Genomic DNA, 18,019 nt, shown 5'->3' on the forward strand with positions numbered 1-18,019 from the left:
AATCGCAGTGAAATGTTTCCCATGACCACGCCTTCCAGAATGCTTCACAGAGACGTTCACACATCGTGCTTCATTCGCTGGCAGCGGCGGCGGTTTGACAGACTGGTTGAATGAACGTAACTACAACTACCGTTACAATGATGCTCTTTGTTTACATGGCGTGCGTACCGTTTTCACTACTATCATCGTAGTGTACGGATGCCATTTCGCTCTCTCTCACTCGTGTTTTGTCCTGTTGTACCCTTTTAATCGTGATGCTGTTATTATGAATGAGATCATAGTGCACGATAAACAGTGGATGGCTAAGCATCAAAGGAATGCCTGTGGTCAGCACTTTTGCAACGGTGGCAATTTAATTTTCGCGAGTTTGACCTTAGCTTTTTTGTATGGGAAACAAATTGCATTTTGTACTGAATTACAGGGAATTATTGTGCAATTCGTGTGACTGAAAGCCATCGACGATCGTGTAAGCAACGGTATCTTCTGGAGGCAGCAAATTACTGTTTGATCAGTCACACATCCAGAAAGGTGTGTCTGTCGGTGTGACACTTTATTGAGGGGTATAGATATCCACCTATATACCAAACAGTTTGAATCGGAATCGAATATAGCACCGCGCTGCTAGCCAGTCAGCCAGTCGGTGATAATGAGTCACTAATCAGTAGAACGTGGATAAGAGCGGTCGGTTTTTTCGTCGTCGTCGTCGTCGCGGAGTCGCCGGATAGTGTTTCGCAATAGTGGAATTCAGAGCTGTGGCTTCACCCTGTTGTAGATGTATGGAGATTTCAAAAATTTCGCATTCTCATAGTGATGAACCAAAGTGAAAGTTCGCTGTCGCTGCCCAGTTTCCAGTGAATAGTGCTTTACTACTGGGCCCAGTATTAATTTGCACAAAGTTCGCAACCGACCCGATTCGTGACCGGATATCGGGGAGTCCGAAACTTATCTTATCATCGCGACTGAGACTAAATAATTGATTTGAAGCTGAACATGGCCGCGTATCTGAATAACCAGCAACAAATGCAGCACCCCACGGATCCACACCACGAAATCATTCCTCTTCAGCGAATGACCACTCGGGAGGAAGCCACGGAGAGACAACGAATCCGGGATATTTTCGACAAAGTAAGTTTGGGAATTATTGTTATGTTGGTACCTATGTACATATTATGTCGACAAAAAACGCTTATTTCTTGTGAGAGTGTAACTGAATTTTTGTTTAAACCTTAATCGAAGGTTTATTTTTTCAAGTTTCCTGACCTTTAACTAATTCGAAGAAATTTGCTTCAAAAAGCCTTATCTGAACAAACCTCTCTTAAGCATTCTGTAACTATTTGCGACTCAGTAGCCTAAAAAACAGATAGGTGGCTTTGGGGTAACTTTTTGAGATAGCTTTTGAATGATATTGCGAATAAATTTCATTTCAAATTATTTTAACTTACTAGATGGTTCTTAGAACTATTCAATATATTTCTTACGAAATTCCAGGAAAAAATGCTCGCTCCTTTCAGAGATAAGAGCGGTTTTAGGTTTTCAATCTGAAAAAATGAACGGGGCGAAGAACCTTATCTGAAATATATGTTATTATAGATTTAAAAATAAGCATACAGGGGATAGACAAAATGATCGGAACAGGCAAAATTTTCTCTTTAAAAAAATGTTCATTTAACTGTAACTTTTCGAAAAGTTCATCAAATATTCTGTAAGTTGATCAACTAGTTGTGTATCAGTAGACAAAATTTGGAAAAGATCGGGCTATTATGCACGACGTTATAACGATTTTAGAAAAAAGGTATAATTATCCGATAGCCAACTTTGAGCTGTTATATATTCGGATTCAATGAACCGAATGCAATGAAATTTTGACCATTCATGACTTATAATGAACTCTGAAAAACGTTTGACTCAACTTGAAATTATTAACAAGAGAAAAAGTTATAGCGATTTCATTTATTTTATGACTTTTTAGTAAATTGGTCTATTTTTAATATGCATCCTATTACTTTTTCAATTAATTGCCGGCTATGTTGTTACTTTCCCTCAAAACATATTTGTATTCAACACAATTGGAGGGAATTTATATGAACTGTACTTAGCATCATGAATTTTGAAACGATGTTGAAATTTAAGAAAACTTGGTGTTTTATTAGCAAAATAATCTAATCGTTATAAATTTCTTCCGTGTTAAGAATTTTAATTTTAGTCAAAAGTTTTTCAAAGCTAATTGTATAAGTCATAATTAGTCAAAATTTCATTGCATTCGGTTCATTGAATCCGGAGCTATGACAGCTCAAAGTTGGCTATCGGATAATTATACCTTTTTTAGAGTCTTTATTACTTCGAGAATAGCCCGATCATTTCCAAATTTTGTCCACTGATACACAACTAGTTGATGAACTTACAGTGAAAATTTGAGAATATTTGATGAACTTTTCGAAAAGTTACAGCCATTTGAAAAAATTTTGAGAAGGGAAAATTTTGCCTGTCCCGATCATTTTGTCTATCCCCTGTATGTAGAAGCATTTCCAAGATTTTTTTATGGAATCATTGACGCAGCTACATTTTTATACGGTGTGTTCGCATTGCAATTGCATTTTAAATTTATGCAAGATTGCCGCAATACAAAATAGTCTTTACAAAGTGCTTCTGGAAAATAGGTTGAAATAAGCCTATGGATTTTATTTTGGAGGAAATTTGCTTTAATTGTGAATCTTACACTGGGAGCCGAAACTGAAAACTATTGACAAAGTACTTTTGTAGTTCCCACGATTATGCAATTTATGATGCATTGCTTATGCATGGCCCTTGAAATTCCATGTTGTTAGGACTGTTCTGTTCAAAATTTGTCTATTTAAATTTAAAACAACTCTAATAAAGAAACTTACTATGCATGTAATTTCCAATTTTTTTTTTATATTACACAAATAATTGTTTTTATAATCTAAATTCACCGAGTTTTATCTCAGCTTAGACTGACTGCACACATCTACTAAGTAACCATTAAGCCGTAAAAGTGGCATAAATTCGACTTTATAGTCGAATATAGAACATGGTTAATAGAGCTAATAAGTTCTATATCCTCTAATAGAGCTGTTCAAAAGCCATTTTTGGCGAATTATTCGGCTGATATACGGCCTGCTGAAACCATTCGTACCGAGTCTCTGGAAAAAGAGCTGTCAAAAATTGGAAAAAGAAAACGAGAAACATATAACTTGTTGATCTTTTGTCTTTTTCTTGCGTCTTGTGCTTCTATCGAACTTTTTTGCTGCTCGCTTCAGGTTTCAGTCGAAGTCCTCGAGATTCCTCTTGAGTCGGCACTCGTCGTCAAACTTCCCATCTGTTCCATCAATGCACCATGGAGTTTGCTTGCTTAGAACCATATTTAAAGTAGATAAAAGTTGGTAAAATTTGATTCCATTTAGTAGAAGCGGTCGAGGAAACGATCTCACACGAGTAAGAAGCTGTTGGTATTTAAGAGGTTGCGATCGTCACTTAGTCCAGAGACCATGCCGGAGGACGAACATGATAATGTTGGAGTTCTAGTGGGGTTTGATATAGGGAAGTGCAAATCGGTAGCATAAAGGTGAGGCAAGAGATAAGGAGGTAATTGAGGTGGAATTTGTCAGATAGATGTAGGAGATTGATCACGATTCCAGTTTAAAACATAATCCTTATGGAAACGGCTGCCTGCGTGTTTAAACGTCGATTAAATGTGCTATTGCTCGCTGATCAAATTTATTCATTCTCGCGAATCTTTCCACTGAACTCCATTCACTTTCATTGGCCTCAGTATTCCTCCTCTCCCCTTCTTGGCGTAACGTCCTCACTGGGACAAAGCCTGCTTCTCAGCTTAGTGTTCTATGAGCACTTCCACAGTTATTAACTGAGAGCTTCCTCTGCCAATGACCATTTTGCATGTGTATATCGTGTGGCAGGCACGAAGATACTCTATGTCCAAGGAAGTCAAGGAAATTTCCTTTACGAAAAGATCCTGGACCGACCGGGAATCGAACCCGTCACTCTCAGCATGGTCATGCTGAAAACCCGTGCGTTATACATAAACCGGAAAACGAAATGAGAGAGATTATTTCAGCGGAAGGGTCCCCTACCCATAAACTTGCAAAATGGCTGGTGAAAGAATTCCAATCCATACCAAAAGCGTTTGAGAGTCGTTCGGTGAATAAAACTCAGGAGTTTGCAAGTCAACTGCAAGCCTCTGGTGATATTCGAGACGATGAAATCATGGTTTCGTTTGACGTCACTGCTTTATTCCCAAGTGTGCCGGTAAAAGAAGCTATAAATCTTTTGGATGATTGGCTTCTTAGCCAGTATGAGGAGTCGAATTGAAACAAAAAACAAAGTTCGTAGCTATATTAAATTGACACGACTTTGCATGGAAGAAAACTATTTCAGTTTCCGAGGGAATTTTTACAAACAAACAAAAGGAGCACCAATGGGTAAACCATTGTTTCCTTTTCTGAGCGTATTATTCATGGCAATTCTTGAGAATATTCTGAAAAAGAAAGATTTGTTACCTAAGCGTTGGTGGAGGTACGTTGATGATGTTTTAGCATCATCAAGAAAGAAAGTTTGCCAGAGATACTTGGAGCAATCAATGGCATTCATAAAGCTATTAAATTTACCCATGAAGAAGAGAAGGATAGTAAATTGTCGTTCTCGGATCTACTAATTGTCAGGGAATCGTCTAACTTTTTATTCGAAATTTATAGGAAACCAACGAATACTATGAGGGTTATTCCCAGAACTTTTCATCATTCTTATCAGCACAAAATGGTAGCTTTCCATCATATGATTCACAGGATGCATACTCTTCCTTTAAGTGATATAGGCAAACAAAAGGAAATGAACTATATTTTTGAAACGGCTAGGCTCAACGGATATAACGATAGTACAGTTAAGCCTATTATCGATAAAAAGAGGGATTTTTTTTTCCTTCTAAACCATAGGGGGATAAATCTGCTCATCAGACACCCTAACAGGAAGGTTAGGGTAGTGTGGGGATGAGGCCGTCTTCTACAATGCCGGTAGAAGCCAGGACTACTCTCTCCTCGACCCACTAAAACACATTCCTATGGTCGCCAAACCCTACGTCTCTCCGGAACCACCAAGAAGGTATTGCTTCAGAGAGGGGCTAGTGCATATCGCACCCTCAAGGTTAGCTGCCGTAGCCTAGCAGCAACGAACATCGATGACTCGCTCTGGAGAGTCCATCACGATAGCATGCTGGCGCTTAGCCAGTTTCCCGAGTGGTCCTCGCCACTCCCTTTGTCCTCGGAAGGCGGGCAGGGTCAACCCCGCCCGCGCCCTACTGCTGAGCGGACATCAAGAACTGATGCCCACATGCAACCCGATCTGACCTGCTGAAGGCAAGGGTATCACTACCCTTCAGGCCTTATCAGCTGCATCCGTAGGTTGCAGACAGCAGGGTCTCACCTACCCCGACCCTTGCCGGGGACCCCTTTCCAACCGCGGGCTCAGATCCAACCCAGTAGACTGACGCCACGACAGCACCGCTACCGGGACTTCCTCTCCGCGGCCACTTAATCGCTGTAAGGGTCGATCTCGACCGCAGGGCACCGGTATGACCTACGAAGCCGACTTCGAACCCCTGGACCACCTCTTGTACTGCATCTGGACTAGCCATTCTCCGAGTCCACGCGCCACCTCCTTTGTAGCTCCCAGACGATATGGGTGATAGCCGTTGAAACGGCATTCCAGCTAATCTCATCCCTACACATTCTCTGGACCAAGTTGTCCGGAGTTGTGTCCTCCCCGCATGTGGCAAGCATGCGGTCACGCATTGTGCGAAAACGCGGGCACACGAACAAAACGTGTTCCGCCGTTTCCTCTAAACCATTGCACACTGGGCATTCGGGAGAATCCGCATGCCCGAAACGGTGTAGATACTGTCGGAAGCAACCATGACCTGTAAGGACCTGTGTCAGGTGGAATGAAACTTCCCCATGGCGCCTATTAATCCAACTATCTACCCTCGGTATCAACCTATGGGTCCACCTTCCTTTGGTGGAACTGTCCCACGCGCGCTGCCATTTGACCATAGAGGCCATCCTGACAGTCTTGCGTATGCCTCTTGTGCCGCGCATTTCGAAGCACTCCATATCCTCACTGATAAGAATGCTGATGGGCACCATACCAGTAATGACACAGAGAGCGTCGTGTGACACGGTACGGTACGCGCTTGCAACCCTCAGACACATAAGCCTGTAAGTACTTTCCAGCTTCCGTCGGTAGCATTCAGTACTTAGCGCGGTACCCCACGCCGGGCCGCCATACCTAAGTATGGACGTAGCAACACTAGCCAGAAGCTTGCGCTTACTGGCGTACACCGCTGAGCTATTGGACATCATCCGGGACAGTGCCGCAATAGCTGGAGGCTCTTTTACAGGCATAATCGACGTGGCTACCGAAGGTAAGCTTATCGTCGATCATCACGCCCAAGTGCTTGACAGAGCGCTTCGACAGGATAGTGCACTCTCCTACACTGATCTCCGTCTGCTGCGCCGACTGCATGTTGTTAACAACCGTCACCTCTGTCTTGTGGTGAGCCAGCTCCAGTTTTCTGGACCGCATCCACGCCTCCACAACCTTGATCGAGTGGTCGGTAGTCAACTTCACCTCCTCGATCGTTTCACCGTAGACTTCGAGCGTAATATCGTCGGCAAATCCGACAATCACCACTCCCACTGGGTACTCTAACCTCAACACCTCGTCGTACATGACATTCCATAACACCGGACCCAGGATGGAACCTTGCGGGACTCCTGAGGTTATGTGAAAGCACTTCCGACCCACCTCCGTGTCGTATCTTGTACAAGTACCTTCCGAGAATCTTGTACAAGTACTCCGGTATCCCCAGACGCAAGAGCGCATCAGCAATAGCAGCCCAACTGGCGCTATTAAATGCATTCCTTACATCCAGAGTCACTACCCCGCAAAAGCGAATTCCCCTCCTCTTAGGCTCGAGTGCTTTCTCGACGGTTTTTGTAACCGACAAGATAGCGTCTACGGTGGACCTCCCCTTCCGGAAGCCATACTGGTTGCTCGAGAGACCATTTACGCCCTCAGTGAACTTCAACATTCTATTGAGGATGATCTTTTCGAGCACCTTCCCCGCCGTGTCAATCAAGCATATTGGTCTATATGCCGACGGGTCTCCGGGTGGTTTCCCCGCCTTTGGCAATAGTACCAGGCTCTGCCTCTTCCAAGCTTCTGGGAAAACTCCCTCGTCCAGGCATTTCTGCATAGCAGACCTGAACATGGTGGAACATGTGGTGGAAATCCCACAGATTTTTTTTAACAAATACTGAACCAACCAAATTAGTATCATAAAAATTTCTAATCAAATTCCTGACAGAATCCTTAAGGAGATCGAGATGAAATTTCGGAAGGAACTTGAGGGAAAAAATACTGGGTTCACAATTTTTATATTGTTTGTATTATCTTAAGAATTTTAATAAGAGTTTACAATGCCGGAAGGAAAAAAATCCAATTCCAAGAAGACTGTGAGACTTTGGCTAATTATGAAATATTCAATTCCTAAGAAACTGAAGGTTTTCCAGGAATTGATAAATCAACTTCTGCAGTGGGAAAATTAAATTTGAAATTGAGTTGACCGGTATGTCTGTTGTCCAGTTTTCTTTCACTATTTTACATTCCAAACATTTTTAATAGCTGTTGAGCTATATCTAAGCGGTGTCGACATCAGTAACCAAGCGGACTTTATACAGTTTCTTCTAAAGTTAAGCATATATTTTTTGTCAGATTATATATCCAAATGAGCAAAAGTGCTCTAGGGAAATGTCATTGTCACATGTCACATGTGTTCCAAGATAAACAAATTCTTCAACAACTTCAAACGCATTCCTATCAATTACCACCACAGCCACAGCACCAATACCACTAGGCTTGCCTCTGTCCCTAGTTGCTATCATGTACTTCGTCTGGGTAGAAATGATCGTCAAACCTTGCTGCCTCTCTATTTTCAAAGGTGTATAAGCTCCCTCATCTGCCCTACGATCAATGCCGAAGAGATCAAACTCGTCTGCAAAGTCAAGGAGCATGTGCGACCGTGTGACGATAGTGCCATTCCTCTGCGCGCCAGTCTTCCTAATCGCTCCTCCGAGTGCAACACTGAACAGCAAATTTGAAAGAGCATCACCCTGCTTCAATCCATCCAAGACCACAAATGTGGTAGACACTGCCTTTTACTTGATTTTGATCCATCCAGCAGCGTTGCGCGTACATATCAGCCTTATTAGTTTCCACCATAGCTCTTTTCCTTACAAGTTCATACCTCATGCTTCCACGGGTCAAGCGACGACAAAGACCGGCAGCGGCAGCTAAGAGTTGTGTATAGTTAGAAGTTCAGCCTAGGTACTGTTGTCCTTCTGACTTCAGATGTATGTCGCTCGCTGTGTGCAGTGCAAGTTGTCCCCAAAAAGTACAAGGAAAATTTATGTGTTTTGTGTTAAATGGCATTACAAGAAGCTCCAACTCTCAAACCGCATTCAAAAACCGCATAACGAGAGACGGTTGACTGCTTATCCCTTGAAAAAGGTCCAATACACGGGACCGAAACGTCGGGCTATGCCAAACTATGTAACTATGTAATGCTCTTAGACTGAGAAAGCCACAACAGTTCAAAATTTCCTCCCAGTCGTATACCTCCTCCAAAAACTTCTGACTTCAGGTAGATTGAAGAGGTGCGTTCCGAGCGTCTGTTCACCAAGGAGATGCGGCTCAAACAGCGTCTATTCTGGCATCTAGCGACTGAGTATGAAATGCTGTATCACGTCAGCTATACCGAAGGAAGCAGCAGCCCCTTCATCGCAATGTAGGCAGTGTTACTCCGGTAATGTAGCCTGCTGAAAACCTTCAAACATCAAGAAAAGCAAAAGTATAGTAATAATAGTAAACGGATTGTTTTTCTTCAGGGAATCATAAAAATATCTTATTAACTTTGTCCAGATTAGTATTTTAGTCATTGATTAACATAATCTTTTTTCTCAAATATAATTTTAGTACGACCGTAACCGAACCGGCCTGCTGTCGATCCAGGAGCTCAAACGTATGATCAACAACAGACGGTGTCCGGATCTACCGAAAGGCTTCGTGAAGAATCTTCTGAAAACCGCCGACACCAACAACGATGGCCACCTGGATTTCGAAGAGTTTTACCAAATGTCCCGGGAACATCACTACCTCTTCCGGGACATGTGCGTCCGGTACTGCAAACTGGTGATCCCCAGTCGAAACCCGGCCACAGTGGATGAGACTGGTAAGTGCACCTGGATGTTTGACCTTGCGAATGTTGTTCCCCAGACTAACCATTTCGTCGTGTTTCCCTTAAAAAATATATGCTTACACTCGAAAGGCCCAGCAATGGCATACCAACGACAAATATCCACCGCAACAGTCATTTCCTCCGAACGAGGTTGGTAGTTTTTAGAACACTCGAAAGAGTTCATGTCAAAATGTTCACCATATAACGCTGCTATGTCGCTTGTCTTCCTCCGCAATCACGCCAATCGCTCCCATATACCCATTTCAGTTAACTAGAACATGTTTCATCAGGTAATTTCACGTTGTGTGCTAATCAGGGCTCTGGGAAAAGAGATATTAATTTAATCGTCGTAACGGTGCCGGAGATAAGAACGCTTTGTTTGGTCGCGAATTGCTTCGATACGAAGGAGTTTGTTCCAATACATAACGCAATTTCTAAAATTAACACCTCAACGGTCGTTTTGGATGAGACGCACTGAATGGCGGTCGCTTCATTTGGAAGTTGGAATTCTGATGGATGGTTGCGAAACTGGTAAAATGAGAAAATCCCGGAATGCATTAGTGCATGTGTTGAGCTATTGCATCAATGATATTAAATGTATTTAGTATTTAGGTCTGAACCCTAGACGTTTGAAACTCTCGAGCTACAATTAAACATATATCTTATTGCACTGTTGCCTAACGATTTGGTACATCTTTCATGGAATTTCCTGGAATAAGCCCTAGCTGATTTCATGAAGAAAATTTTGTAAAAAAGCTCACACTGGAGCAACTTTTAGACCACGGAAAATCTAATATTTAAAAGTTCTAAAGATATTTCTGACAAATTTTAAAATTTTGCTTTGAAAAGTCAAATTGTATAAAAATTCAGATTGCTGAATTAAGACGGATCATGCAAATAAGATAATATGCAGGATTCACGCACTTTAAGGCACTTAGCACACTTCGTTAATAAACACTTCGAAGAAAACTGCTGAACATAATAAAATAAAATGTAATGAAAAAAAAAACACTCAGAATGTAGTTGAATTCTTTGAATAAATTATGTTAAAAATTTAGGAATATTCCTAAAAAATATTTGAAAATGGAATGGCTATAGAAAATTCTAATTGAGTTTTTGAAAAAGTTTCAAGCAAAAAGTCAGGGAGTATTGCTATTTAGAGTACCTGAAATTATACCTCCGAAACTCAAATGATTTCTAAACATTCAAAGCAATGGTCACATAAATGTGGCTTGTTATGAATACTCGCAGTGGCGAGTGGATCTAGGCCATATCGATTCAATTATTGATTGGTCCAAAGTAAATTAAGACACTACAACTTCTGCTTATATGACAATCGTAATTGCGGATGAATCAACGTAGCTTAGCTTAGCTTAGACTGACTGCACATATCTATGGTTGCTACTCTGTGATTGGCCCGAACCAATAACAGTTGCACAATGAATCAACTGAATAATTGACTGGGACTGGTCAACATTCTCACTGTGCAACCTTTAGAGGCTCTCTATAACGGTACAATAACGGCGCCGGCCACGTCCTTGCAGTCAGGTTGAAAGAGGGAAGGAATGTTAGTAACAACCTTTGTATTGTGAAAGTTGGCGTTTACCGCACGTCTCCACCAAAGGCTCGTAATTGCGGATGAATCAACTAGAAACAAACTGCCTTTTAACAATGGCCAGTTTGTTGCAGTATACTTTTCTGGCATTTTCACAAACAATTTCTTCCATTTAATATCTTTGAAAATACATTTCACAAAAAACTTAGCTATTCTTCAAAAATTTCGAAATAGTTCTAAATTTTAGGAATTGAAATACTTGGAGACGCTGTCAAAAATGTTAAATATATCATTCAAATTTCCACAGGATACCTTATCGATTTGTCTTGGGAATTTAGATAGGGAAAAAAATCGAAACATATCTTCAAAATATTCTCATGAAGTTATCTAGGAATGAATGTAGGAACTTTCTGAAATCACCGAAAGCCATTACTGCAAGTTCATAAGAATAATCCATAAATTTACCAGGAATTTCTCCATCATAGACAAGGGAAAAAAGTAGCATTTTACTTAATTGACCACAATAGGTCTTATCACAACTGGGAGGATTAGTCAACACTCACCAAAAATAGCACTGTTCAACACTGTTTCGCATATTTGCGAATTTTATGGGACAAGTGGAGAAGCCCGACGACGCGACCGTGTGATTCACACTACTGTCGTCGCCGACGTCGTTGTCGGCCAATGTGACATCACTCATCGCTATGTGTAATCTATGGAACCAACCAAGGCACCGTTGAACCAGGTGCAATGATAAGTACTATATTATCGCACCCACCGCGGAAGGGAAGAAACCGCGAATAGGCCGCCGCCTTATCTCTGAGATTGGTAATTATTTAAAGCATCGTAGGAATGTTTTCAATCGTAATTTGCCGCTTGGGGAAATACGCGACGCTTCGAAAATATCGATGACTTTTCCTGTTTTATAAAATTAAGGTTCTGAATTCAATTAGCGATGTTACAATGATTCAGTTAGAAAATGCTTCAATACTAGTAGACAGTTTGCCAACAACTGGATATCAAATTTTCCTATCGAACTCCAAAAGTTCTACATGAGTTCTTCCAGGAATCTCATTCAGCATTCTTTCAGTAGATCCACCAGAAAATATTTCCGGATTTCTTCTAAAAAATTAGCTTCAAACTTCACCCGAGGATTCATTTGAAGAAGCTTTGTTGAAACTCGGTGGAAGTCCGGTTTTTTATTAGCTAAGTATCTGACTTACTTAAATACATATTTTCTCAAACACTTTCTTATTTATTTACTTACTTACTTACTTACATATATACTTACTTACTTATTCACTTACTTACTTTCTTACTTACTTACTTACTTATTTACATGAATGTTTACTTTCTTACTTACTTACTTACCAATTTACTAAAGTTTTCTTGCATATGTAAGCAAGACTTATTCAATTTCTCAATCGCTTACTTACTACCTTACTTATTTACATACTTTTTTACTTACTCATTTGATTGCTCATTCGCTTACACGCCTTTTCACACACTTGCATGTTTACTTACGTAAACTTACTTACTTACTTACGCATTTGTTAACGTTCAAAAATTACGTCCAACATTTGGGGGAGTCTAGAAAAGTGTGACAGTACGTGTATTGGGTATAGGAAAAGTGCGTGACAGAGGGGGAGGGGGGGTCTAGAAATCCCGAAAAACGATGGACGTAATATTTGAATCTTCCCTTTGCATACCTACGTATATTTTTACCTGCTTATGGTTTCTCTTCCGTAATTCATCTGATCTGGGTATAAATTAAAATGGGATTCAAAGTAATAAAGGCTGGAAATTATATTGAAAATGCAGTTAAAACAGCTCATATATTTTTGACAAATAACGACGCCGACCAAGTCCTTACAGTCAGTTGGGAAGGGAAAGGAATGTTACAGTGTGATGATTGTTGCTAACAGACACCGAGAGCACTCTGCATCTCCACCAACACCACGGGAAGGGTATTTGATTGTGTGCTCATTATTTTGAAGGTAATGCGGCAAAGTTTTGTTGCATAACTTGAAGGCGTTATCTGATAGATTGACACTATGCTGTGGAAGTTGCTATGAAGGGAAACGGCTTATTCAACCAGTTTCTGGTTCTAGCGATGGTTGTAGAGAAGAGGAAGAAAGTATATAGAAAGATACAAAGTAGAATGAAAAGCACAGACAAGGGACTGAATTCTGGACTTTGTAAATGAAATAGAAGCGCTAGCTACTACTAGACCATCAAGGTTTCCCTGCTTATAAATTTATTTACATATGTCTCTACTTAAAATAAAATTACATCAAGAACCCTCCAAAAACAGACTACATATTTCCGTCAAATCGACCTCCATTTTTTTACAAACTGAATTTGCGTGTTTTTTTTTAATTTACTTGTCTAATATACACTGTCTATGTGCGTATTGGCATCCCTAGGATTTCATTTGTAAAGTTCCAGTACAAATGTTCTGTCAATGTTATTAATTTACTCTTGTTACTAATCAGATAGCTGCTAAATGTTGAAACCATTCATTGTCCATACCAGCATTCATTTATTTAGTCCATACCAGCTTCAGAACTATTTTTACGGGCAAGGGCAAGCTTTCCATCATCCATTCATGTTATGACCATCATAATCCGATTTTATCTCTTAAATCCATCCATATCCATAACGATCTGGCCACGCTATTCAAAATTATCACACTCTCTTCTAGATGGCGAGTATGAGCGAAGTATGAGCCTGTGGCCTCCTCCCCTCACTATGATTGTGTTTTCGATAGTGGAAATTATCTTCTTCGTCATTGACATTATCGAAACTAATAAGTAAGTAACGGCTGTGGGAAGGCTCGAACAAGGAATATTTTAATTAGCATTTTTTTCTATCTCTTTTACAGTCAGATGGGAACTAGTACGAATGGTCCAATGGCCACCCTGTTCATCTACAATCCTCAGCTCCGAGAGCAAGCGTGGCGATTTGTGACGTATATGTTTGTTCACATAGGGTAAGTGTTTTTGACGATTGCGTAAGAGCTGCCCTTTTTAAGTCCCACACTCGAGGCTTAATATTGGTGGAATCATGGGTATGTTGTTTATTAGCTTTAATTATCACCTACATATATGGTGTTGCATTTTGGGTTTACTCAGTATTCTCTGTGCCTTTTTGACAGTACGCTCTTCAATCGATACCTATTGAACATTTGAAGAGGGCCTATCTGCTTATTGTGAACAAACATGTTTCTGTCTCTGCAGGGCTCATCTGCATCCACCCACGCACATCAACACCCTTAACAGATAGCTCGAAGAACACTCTTTCTGATAAGGGTGTTGATGTGCGTGGGTGTATGCAGATATGCCCTACAGAGACAAAAATATTTTTTTACGCAAAACAGATAGGCCCTTTTCAGATGTTATTTTGGTTTTATCGCTGTTACTGTGTTTTGTGTTGTTGTTGTTAAGAGTCTGATCCTGCCTAGTTTTGAATAGTGGCTACGTTAAGGATGGCTCAGATCAATATTCAGCATAAAAGAACAGTAACGAACGATCAATGTTTGTTCTAAGTATTACATCTGTTTCTCTGTGGATCAATCTTTACAGACTTTAAGAAAATGGTACAGCTCAAATGGCTTTAGTCGAGGAAACTTTCTTTCGTTAAGGAAATCTAGTTAACCTGTAAACCCGGAGTTCGATTCTTTTAGTAATCATGAAATAGGAAGCTCGCGTGTCATGCCTCGAACATGTGTGCTTACCAACAACGCAATCGTTACTACACTCTCGTCTTGGAACTAATTACTAGAGATGTATGTGTCCCAATTGATGTATCTGTTGGAAATCTTCACAGAAAATTCAACTAATGTTGTATCTGAACTTAAATACTTCCTAAAGACGTGGCTAGCATCTAGGATTGTTCATTGAGGAATGAGGTGAACTGCATTTGAAAGTTGTTAAAGTTCTAACAGGTGCCAGAGTGATTCAACTGTTACTCATAGCTACTCATCAATTTTTGTCTGTAAAAATGTTTCTAACTGATGATATATTACGTCTTTTCCATTGCAGCTTCATGCACATTGTGATGAATCTACTGGTGCAAATATTCCTGGGAGTAGCCCTCGAATTAGTGCACTGTTGGTGGCGGGTGGCCCTCGTATATCTGGCCGGAGTGTTGGCCGGTTCCATGGGAACATCCATCTTCTCTCCTCGAGTTTTCCTAGCTGGAGCGTCCGGAGGCGTATACGCCCTCATCACGGCTCACATTGCCACGATTATAATGGTAAGGAGCTAAGGAAGCAGTTGAACCAAATGATGAATCCCCTAACCGAACCACCCTCCTTCATTCCAGAACTGGAGCCAAATGGAGTACGCCATCGTGCAGTTGTTCGTGTTCCTGGTGTTCTGCGTGACCGATTTGAGCGTCTCGATCTATAACAGCATTTACGATCCGTACGATAAGGTGGGCTACATCGCCCACGCTAGCGGAGCTTTGGCGGGCTTCCTGGTCGGCATTGGAGTGCTGCGGAATCTCAGAGTCCGACCATGGGAGCGGAAGCTGTGGTGGTGTGCGGTCACCATCTACTTCCTACTGATGGCAGCCGGCGTGATGTTCCACATTTTCTATCCCGACCACTTTTATCCTAAGTTCGCCTAGGTCAGTCTGTAGCTATAGGGTTTATACGTAGTTTTTCCTAAGAATCATTGTTAGGCATTTACTTACTCCGAGTATCCCAAAAGACAACCGATTTCGCCGGCATTGAAGCATAATATGACAGCGCAAATGCAAAGCAAACTCGTGCCTCGTTGATGAACGACGATATGTATAGTTATTTAAGCGATCTTGAACGATTTCTGTACTTGACGCCAATGTGCCTTTTGATATCTTTACTTAAGAAGTATTTTATCCTACTTTACAAAATTAAAAGCACAAATGAAGATAAGATATGAGGAATTTTGAACAATTGCTAAAAGCATATTTATTCTAGAGTTCTTTGCGAACAAGTTTATGTTTTGATTTCTTTTAAGCGCATTTCATACGAAATGAAAAGTTTTATCTCTACAACATTGAGTTTTTCCTTATACATAGTTGTTTTATTATGTTATATATCACATTTCATATGTTTCCGCTGTAGATATGCAGGGTCTCCAGTTAGCCTATTGGTTAAGCCTATGGATCGCCAATCCGGAGACGGCGGGTTCGATTCCCGTTCCGGTCGAGAAAATTTTCTCGACTCCCTGGGCATAGTGTATCATTGTACTTGCCTCACAATATACAAATTCATGCAATGGCAGGCAAAGAAAGCCCTTCAATTAATAACTGTGGAAGTGCTCGAAGAACACTAAGTTGAAGCGAGGCAGGCCAAGTCCCAGTGCGGACGTAGAGCCATAAAGAGGAAGAAGAATCTTTCCGCTGTGACCGTAGCCGTATCCTTAAGGTATGTATCGAACTTTTTTTATTGCATAATCTGAAAGTGTACTAGCTAGGTAGACAATGCACATTCCAAATGTCATAAAGATTGGAACACTATATGACAAGATTGTCATCATATTCCTTTACCAGTAAGTTCGATTGTACATTTGATCGCTTGGACGCAAGATTGCATCGTAACCGTCACAACCTATAGCGTTTTATGGTTAAATAGTGCAACCATACTTGCTTCTTGTTACTTTATTTTGAAGAAGAGAGGGTCGATTAAGAGAAATCGACTATGTTACCACGTAATTTTCATACTTGCTTTCACCCTTCCGCGATTAAACTAAATCTAGATTTTTTTTTGTTCGCTGGTTCTACATCTCTCATTGTTGATTTTTTTTGGAAAACTTCAGTTCTTTCTAGCAATTCATTTTGCTAGACGGGAAAATCTAAATTTGGCCACATTTGGCTTCAGCTTTAGCAAAGGATTGAAGCGGTTTTTTTTTGTTTCTTATTTTTTATATTTTTTGTTCGAAGTGAGCACCCATGAAAACAAAAAGAATGGCCCTCGATGCTCTTGAATGGGGCCCGCAGAGTACTTTGGCAAAAAAGTTACTGATTGTTAATTATTTAATTTAAACTTCATGAAAATTTACAAATTTATTGAATTTTCGATATCTATCGTGTGTTTGATGACCAAACTCAGTTCTTTGAGGCAAAATTATTTAAGTGACAAGCGTCGAGAATTACTGAAAATCTACGATGTTTGTGTAAAATTGCATTTGTGAAAAGATTAGAACACTCTTAGCAAAATGTAATAGTTAATTTAGGTTTCTTTTCTTTCAAATGATGATTTTTATTCAGCGGCACGTGACTGAAACGCAAAATCCCAATTTGGCCCGTGGTATGCTTCAACCTGAGCACCACTTAATCGCTTGTTTTCGAAATAGGATGGATGTGAGATTACTGATGGCACTCATACCCTATTTACATCTGTAAGGCACCCTACACGGAACTACAAATCAACCCAAATTTAAGTAGTTTTGACGCAATCCCGGTCTTCCGTGGAATAACTCAAATTTGCGTCAAACAGCGAAAGTGGTGAGTATGTAGTTCTCGTTTGAGAGCGGCAAAAAAATTAACCCACTGGTAAGTCATTTTCACCCAACGGAGGCCTCAAATGACGCAAATTTGGGTTAACTCAAGAAAACCCAAATTTGGCTTCTTCCACGGAAGAGCAGCGGATGCGTCGGTGCTTCTCTCTTTGTTTTTGACAACATTGCGGTGGGGCGAGGGAGAAAACAACCCAACTTTGAGTTAAAACTAAAAGCAGTTTAGCCAAATTTGAGTTTTTAAAACTTATTCTTTGGGTTTTATTATTTTTCCGTGTACACACTACTCAATGAGAGTATATTACAGGTGGGGAAGAAGATACTTCGTGTGCGTGAGATCCGTGTCTGGTGCAAAACATGTCACTACTACAGGCACAGCGAGCTCCCATAAGAATGCGTGTCAAATAGTGACGTCTCTATTTGTGTTTACATTTTTCTTTCCTTACTAATACATAGACATCTCTTCTTCTTCCTCACCTGTAATATACTCTCATTGCACACTACTCAAACCGTTTGACCAACATTGCCACCGCCCCCTGGTTGGTCGAACCAGCGAATGTTTCTGCAACCGTATGACGAACTGCCAAATCGTGTTGCACCAACATGTCACTTTGGTTGCACCAACATCATCCCCCA

At 40.7% G+C, this 18,019-nt stretch overlaps 1 protein-coding gene across 2 annotated transcripts; it reads left to right on the forward strand.

Moving 5' to 3' along the window:
- The first annotated feature begins 269 nt into the window (after positions 1-269).
- Positions 270-15,939, forward strand: LOC109397774 (rhomboid-related protein 2). 2 transcript variants are annotated; one of them, XM_029878120.2, is made up of 7 exons: positions 270-1,125; positions 9,064-9,319; positions 9,416-9,475; positions 13,585-13,693; positions 13,765-13,872; positions 14,924-15,137; positions 15,207-15,939. In XM_029878120.2, the coding sequence occupies exons 1-7, from the start codon at positions 991-993 to the stop codon at positions 15,510-15,512; spliced, it is 1,188 nt and encodes a 395-aa protein (XP_029733980.1). In that variant the 5' UTR covers positions 270-990; the 3' UTR covers positions 15,513-15,939. The 2 variants fall into 2 exon arrangements, with proteins under 2 accessions (XP_029733980.1, XP_029733981.1); XM_029878121.2 differs by lacking the exon at positions 9,416-9,475.
- The last annotated feature ends 2,080 nt before the right edge of the window (positions 15,940-18,019 follow it).

Source organism: Aedes albopictus, chromosome 3, assembly GCF_035046485.1.
Source record: "Aedes albopictus strain Foshan chromosome 3, AalbF5, whole genome shotgun sequence".
Lineage (NCBI taxonomy): Eukaryota > Metazoa > Arthropoda > Insecta > Diptera > Culicidae > Aedes > Aedes albopictus.